This window comes from Puccinia triticina, chromosome 8A, assembly GCF_026914185.1.
Source record: "Puccinia triticina chromosome 8A, complete sequence".
Classification (NCBI taxonomy): domain Eukaryota; kingdom Fungi; phylum Basidiomycota; class Pucciniomycetes; order Pucciniales; family Pucciniaceae; genus Puccinia; species Puccinia triticina.
In genome coordinates, this window is record NC_070565.1 from 209,218 (window position 1) to 216,747 (window position 7,530).

The following is a 7,530-nucleotide window of genomic DNA, read 5'->3' on the forward strand; positions in this document are numbered from 1 at the left end:
AAGAAGAAAAAAAACTTCAGATTCTCTGCCGCAAGAAATAGAGCGTGCATGATTAAATTACAGTCAAACTGTATCGGTTTTCTTGACAGACTGTATCCACTGCCAGCCGCGCCACCTTTGATTCTGAATGTTGGGCCCTGGGAAGGCTGTCGTACGGTTGCAAAAGAGGGCTTGGACCAGGCCGATAGCATTGGTAGATTTACCTTCTCCTAGAGGAGTAGGTGTAATACTGTTTGTGGGTGTGGGTGCAGTAAAAAAATCAGCTGGTTGGCCAGCTTGGACTCGATCACAGATGATAGACATACCCAACAACCCCTACATATTTTCCAGACTGTCGGGAGGTCCTGAGTGTACCTATGGCACTGGGTGACGGTGGCATTTTTGCAACGGAGAAGAGAGCAGACTGGGGTGCCAACGATATCACTCCGGCCCAAGACGACGGCATGCTTACAGGAGAGTTGAAAGCCGGTAGAGTCGATCAATCTGATGACCCCGGCGGGGGTGCACGGGTTAAAGAGTGGCTCGGAGCCCCTGGAGCTGAGCAGTCCGAGGTTGTACGCATGGAAGCCGTTGACATCCTTCTGGGGACTGACGGCCTCGGTCAGCCGACGCTCGCCCTCCTGACCAATCGAAGCTTTCAGAGGGAGCTGGACCAAGAGCCACTTACGAGCTTGATCAGGATTGTGCTTGAGGTACTTGCAGATGATTTCTGTCCATGATAGGCCGGGGCCAACGGTGTTTGGAAAAGACAAAATAATCCATGATCTTAATGAGAAATCAACTTGGGCCTACAAGTCCGATTGATCCAATGGTAGAAAAACTACATACCTTTGGCGAGGTTAGTGGTTGGGGTGATTAGGTACCCTTGGCGGTGATGGGCGTGGATTGAGCCCATGATCCGGCTGATCTGACCAAGTCGAACGCGAGCATATCAACTTGGGCCTACAAGCCCGATCGATCCCACAGTAGACAAACTACATTGTACATTGTTCACAGACAGATACATGCATTGGTAGATACTCACCTGATGGCGAGAGATGATAGACATCCCGTTTGAAGGAGGGTGTGCAATCGATGAGGTTGTACTGTCCGCCGGCCTGAGCCAGGCGATCACGTGTAGGACGGACCTCGTAGATCGGGACGCCGACTAGTCGCAAGAGCGTGGCGAACTCGAGCAGCAATGAGCCGGCGCCCGCCGTGCATGTCTCAGTACCTTCCCCAGCCACGACACCATATCTGAGATTAATCTAAGAGGTGTAGGGAAGGTAGTGAGTGAATGAATGGAGGAAGATTCAGGATAAGAGGAAAAGGTGGTGGTGGTGGTGGACGAACGCGAGCATCGTCCGTCCGTAGCCTCGTGGGCTGGTGCGTGCACCCTCGTCGGATCCTTGGACTATGCTGCCCCGGCGTCGGCGTCGGCGCTGATGGTCGGTCCGGGCGGTTTCCGGGACGCAGTCGCGTGTCCGAATGTGTCTTTGTCAGCGAGGAGGCCGACTGCACCTGGTTTGATGCAAACGACATGGGGTCTGAGACCCTGGGCTTCCAGTCGAACAGCTTTGTTCTAGAGGGCTTTGACGATCGTCCCGAGCTTTACCCCTTCTTCATGACAGTGGAGAAGAAGTTAATCCAGTCGAGGGGGATTGTGCTTGATAGGGCGGCGTTGTGACGGTCGTCCGGGGTAAGAGGTCTGTCAGTAGTGGCGAGGGAGATGGGTTTTCTGTTCAATTTTGGTACGATTTCAGTTCACGGGGGTGGCCATCATCAAGAAAAGATTCTGATCTACAAGTGGGATATCTTACATTCTTTGCCCTGCCTGATTGATGTGGGTCCGGTCACCGCCACATGTTGAGTTCAAGTCCTGCCGCCAGAGCATCTCGGAAATGGGGTGGACTGGACTGCTAGCATACATACAGCCAATCCGCCGCTTGCCATGACCTCACCTCGACGACCCAATCTGAAACTGTTCTAGGGGGAAGAAGAGAAGAAGATGGTGGGAGGGAGGAGGGGTAGAAAGGGGACAGGATAAGTGAAATTAAGAAATACTTACAGGTTGCTTGACCCCAGGAATTGATAGTTCGAAGCCGGCAATGAATGTGGTCCATGGATGTAGGCGCACATTGGTTTGAAGTGGATTGGGCCCCCGGCTGGGGAGTTTGCCCCCGGACCAGTATACACCAACACTTGATATTGAAGTCCTCCTCTTTGGCAATTCAAGAGTAATTTGCAAAGGAATGCAAAAAAAAGATAATTATGTTTGGCAAACCTGCAGATACAATGCAAGACAATTTGAATTGATCAAAATTTTCCTTTTGGGTAGATGATAATTTATTCATCAAAAAGCTATTGTTGTTAACAACAAGCACTGTTAATAGTTCCTTTGGGACTGGTAATTGTTTCCGGATGAACTATTAACAGTGCTGGACAAAAATGAAAGGATGTCTTTGATTTGCAGAAATGATTCTGAATCCAAAGACTTCCCACTGGCAACTAAGGCCCTGTTTGGCACTGATATAAATATAGGTGATATAATCACTGGTTAATTGAATAAAAAATACAAAATTCAACATAAAGCCTCCAAATGTTTTTTGTAGGCAACCTACAGTGCTGGTCTCTTCAACTGTGAACCCAGAATCAACTTATCCAGCCATCTTCAGCACCATAATACCATTATATCACTTCATATTGGTCAAAAGTGATATAATGGTATTATGGGGCTGAAGATGGCTGAATCAGTTAGATCTGATTTCAGATTTGAAGAGACCAGCACTGTAGGTTGCCCACAAAAAAAATTTGGAGGCTTTATGTTGAATTTTATATTTTTTATTGAATTAATCAGCAATTATATATCACCTATAATTATATTGGTGCCAAACAGGGCCTAATATGATTTTACTATCTTCAGACTTCAATGATTAACCACTTTGAGAGCAACATGCACTTTTTTTGTCTTATTTTTTTATTTGGGAATCAAATTGGATATTTTGATCTCAAAAAATTATCAGAAGTAATGAACTGTGCAAAACATCACAGAAGAGCAATCCTTTATCTCAATCAATAATTTATAATTCATCATGTGAGATGCACTGGATCCGGAATATAATTACAATGTCAGATTAGATACCTACTGATAATATTTCATTTGTTTGCAGCAGACCATTAGGACAGTTATGTGTACCTGCCAGAGGTCATACCAAACCACACTCTAGTATGACAATCTCATGTGGTAGTTTGGCTAGGTTCAATCAGGGCTTTGTTCTCATGACTTGACCAGAGAATGAATTCTTGGTCAGGTTGCAGACCCCACAACGGGGAGTTGTAACCAGGTTGTAACCTGGGAGATTTAAAATCAAAACTATCTCTCTCACACAGTTCAAGTTGAATCTTTCAACTCAGAGTTGGTCACCTTCAACTGTTCAACTCGAAATGCGTGGATTTGAAGGTGAGGGTGGCAAGAAGTCTTGACGGCGGAAAAAACCACGAACGGAGAAAGGCAGACAATACATACAGGAATCCAAACAGGCCAGCCAGAACTTTATAGCTTCAAATAGGACACACATCCCACCTTCGAACCTTCATGAAGAAACTTATAGTACTGATCACCATAATCTTCAAGGACAAGGAATCGACCTCAATCCAGGTGAATATGATGATCAACCCATGAATCATGAAGCTGATCCTCAGGTGCAGGGGCTTCACGAATACCTGACCAGCCAAAACTACAAACGAAGAAAACTATTGGAAGAAAAAAACTGGGAAGAGGTATATAATCAGATGTTCACCTGGTTCTACCAGTGTTCAGCTAAAACAAACACTTGGGGGAATCTTGAAAACTGGGATCATGACTGGAAGCCTGGATGCCACTGCGCAGAAAGTCGAACTCGACCTATGATTCTGGTTGATATATTAAGTTCTGCTGCCTTTCTAAACTTCCTTCCTTGACATCATTAAAGCAGTGGCTGAGACTGGAATTTTTCATACATATCTATTCAGCTCAAAAGCAGTCGGATGTCCAATTTTGTAAATGTCAGCCCGATCAAGTCCGCCTCATCCAGATGGGCTACATAGGTGGCTCCCCCAAGTTCCCAAGGACAGCTTTTTTGATTCAGTTGTTACAGTTTCACCATATACTATGGAAGAATAGTGCAGTGGCTATGTTACCATTTTCTAAAGCACTGGACGAGTTCTTGGATGCAAACAATCCACTTGTTTTGATCCCAAAGAAAAATGAAGATGACCCTGAAATCTCTGTTGGTGTAAGTTTTATTCCTCTTTTATCTTATTTTATGTGTTTAACCAGCCCATTTCTACAGACTCGCCAATGGAGAAGAACCCTTTCTTCAGCTGTAGATGCCTTTCGCGAAATGTTACAGAGGGAAAAACTCATATGCGACCAGCTTTTTGGTATGGGATCCATGGACAAGTTGGCTGATATCTGTCCAGTGTGTTATGGTCCCCATGTTCCTGGGAAGAAAGACCATGAACCCGATTTCATAGTATGCATGGATGGAAATTTTCAGCACCGGAGACATAAGGAAGCTAGTTTGGAGATACCTGAAACTCTCAAGACCCCGAGCCTCTTTGTACCTGCCGAAGAGGTTGCTGAAATGGAACAGTACATGAATTGAGCCTATCAGAGAAACAACAATCCTAGGGATACTGTAGTAAAAATTACTCAAGGCTAAACACATTGTGTTGATCGCTAATGTTAATTTTTTTCATTTAGGATCCGTGTGGTCAGAGCCACACAGCTGCGGATGATGCAAGGACTGGCGGAACCTGGAAGGAGTGTGACGATACCGGTTTATTTGGAATGGCATGTCGACATGATCAGATGATACGGATCATCAACATTGTTCAGAGCGGTGAAAAGTAAGTCTTTGGTTGGTTGGGTTGAATATCTCTGTCTTGCTAAAGTAACTTAATCACCCTTTGATCAAATCCGACCAATCATTAGGGCTTATTTCCCAATGACTATGATCAATAACCTCATAGAAAGTACCAAACAGGGCTTCAGTCGGAAGAAATTGGCTTTTTTGTATGATATTGGGTGTCATGTTGAAAAGGGTATAGTCCGAGTAAGCAAATTAAAATGAGCGATTGTTTTATAATTTTCTTACAGATTTTTTTATTCCTCTTTCCTAGCGAAATCAATTCCCAGAAGAACTAGAATCCAATCTTCTGATGTTCGGAACAAGTGTATTCCATTCTTATGTACATGAGTGGTCTTGCCAGCTTAAATACAATCCCAGGCTGAACAAGGGTTGGGGAATGTCTGATGGCGAGGGCTTAGAACGGAGATGGTCTTCCTTGTCCCCTTTGATTGGCCCACTTCGATACTCATCAAAAAACCACAGACTTGTGGCAGTCAACATTCAGTTGGAACATCACAACGAGATAGGAAAGACTTATTCATGTAAGATTTGAATACTCCGCATTTTTGTACATAATGAATCCCTGTATACTAATCCCGTAAAACAGTCCGATTGTTGTTACATTGGGCAAAGCATATATTAACGATTTTGAAAAAATCCGAGGCGGAATTGCAAGATATACGGGATGAAACTGGCTATGAATTGTCTTATTTCAAGGAGCAATGGGATCGGCAGAGGCAAATCCAGCTTTCAGCAATTGAGACCGATACTGAAAAACAGATGAGAGAACAAGTGGAAGCCCTTGTTGAGCTGGAGGACAAACTCCGAGAGACACAGTTGGGTTTTTATCTCTTATCTAGTTGTTTGTTGCACCAGGAATCAATATTTTTTTCCATTTGTTAAATACCCAGCTATGATATGATTCAACTTAGCCAGACCCGGAGACGAAATTGTACCGAGGCACAGTCACAACAATTAGGACAACTTCCAGATACATTAATAAGTCTTGAAAGTGAGATAGAGCAAGCAATTGAGACACTAGGCTCTGACAAATTCCGGAATTTGGCTGGCGGCTCTGGTTTGTGATCTTAAATCTTGAATAATGGAAGCTTACTTGTTAAGTTGTTACTCACAAGTATGTATTGGATGTAGATCCACAAACAAGGTCTTTGATCAAGCTTAAAATAAGCAAGTCAAAACTTTACGAAGCCAAAGTTGGTGTCCTTGAGATTCAAAGGAAGTGGGACCAAAGGGGATCCGGTAGGGCTTAACTTATCAAGCAACCTCTCAACAAGGATTCAAGCTGACAAAAGTTTACAACACTTTAGGAACTCGAGCCCAAGCCAGATTTAAAAAGCTGATGAATGCTAAGATGTGTCTTATGCGGAAGAAATTGGTTGCATATAATAACCGAGCAGATCATCACAATTCAACTTTCACCCCTGAAAACCTGTTAGAGACACCGACTTTAGATGATGTCAAAGCTTTTGAGATCGACAATCCTTTTTGGAATTTTGGCTCGCTAAACCATCCGTCTGAGCCGTGGGCGGTTGATTTGAACACAATAAATGGAATCCGTGCATATCTTCAGGTTACTAACTGCCAGGATGAGCTGCATCGAATTGCAAGGGAGGCGAGGCAGGGGATGCAATGGGCAATTGAAAAATCGAAGAAAATTGACAATATTGGTGCCCTGTTACAAGATTGTGGGTACACATATTTTTTGCCGAACTTCAAATCCAAACTGAAGTTTCATTACATCTTTGTCTATGATAGATCAGACAGGCCATGTCGTTCCTTCTTCAGAGGGACAAGATCAATTGCAGCAAATCTGTTCAGAGAATGGATTCCCTGTGACTGTACTCCAATCAATTTTCAGCAACCTCGCCAAATCTCACTGTCGTCTTTGGATGTCGTGGAATTGCCACTGCTTGGAACTGCTGAGATGGAGTCGCCCCTTTGTTGAAACTGCACACGAAGCTGAAGAAAATCTCAAGGAGCAGTGGGATTTATTAATCATGAACTCCCAGGAAATATGGAGAAAACTAATTGGTGTTGAAACCGTTATGATGGAGTTTGAAACACCGGATGATCAAGAGGAGGAGGATGTTTTAGAGGATGAAGCATTACAATTCCACGAAAATCCATTCCCATTTAACCAAACAGAAGATATGTAGTTGCTTTAGCTGAAAAAGAAAGAAATGTATGTGATCTGCAAGTGTGCAACTCGTTCCAAACTTCCTAATACTTTCCTCTCCTGTGGCCCATCGGTCCCCAATTATACTCCAGTTTGTCAAGATTGTGGGGGTCGCGGCACCCAGGTGTCGCACCCGTTTTCCTGAAAAATAGGCACCGCACCCGTACCCGGCACCTGCCGGCGGGTGCCGCGGGTGTACCGGCGGTGTACCGGCGGGTGCCGCCGGAAAGGATCCCTTCCGGGAGACGAGGCTGTTGTAGTCTTGTTGTCCGCAAGGGATCCGCGGACGACGAGGCTACAACAGCCTCGTCGCTCGCAAGGGATCCGCGGACGACAAGATACAGCCTCGTCGCTCGCAAGTGATCCCTTGCGGGCGACGAGGCTGTATCTTGTCGTCCGCAAGGGTTCACTTGCGGACGAGGAGGCTGTATCTTGTCGTCCGCAAGGGATCACTTGCGGACG

General features: G+C 44.9%; 2 protein-coding genes across 2 annotated transcripts; one reads left to right on the forward strand and one right to left on the reverse strand.

The window, feature by feature from the left end:
* Window positions 1–199: 199 nt before the first annotated feature.
* Window positions 200–1,873, reverse strand: PtA15_8A24 (uncharacterized protein; the record flags this gene model as incomplete). Its single annotated transcript, XM_053171659.1, has 6 exons — window positions 200–229; window positions 306–709; window positions 829–907; window positions 999–1,236; window positions 1,333–1,473; window positions 1,800–1,873. The coding sequence occupies 6 exons, from the start codon at window positions 1,871–1,873 to the stop codon at window positions 200–202; spliced, it is 966 nt and encodes a 321-aa protein (XP_053022678.1).
* A 4,643-nt stretch (window positions 1,874–6,516) lies between these two features.
* On the forward strand, window positions 6,517–7,048 carry PtA15_8A25 (uncharacterized protein; the record flags this gene model as incomplete). Its single annotated transcript, XM_053171670.1, has 2 exons — window positions 6,517–6,577; window positions 6,648–7,048. The coding sequence occupies 2 exons, from the start codon at window positions 6,517–6,519 to the stop codon at window positions 7,046–7,048; spliced, it is 462 nt and encodes a 153-aa protein (XP_053022679.1).
* Between the last annotated feature and the right edge of the window lie 482 nt (window positions 7,049–7,530).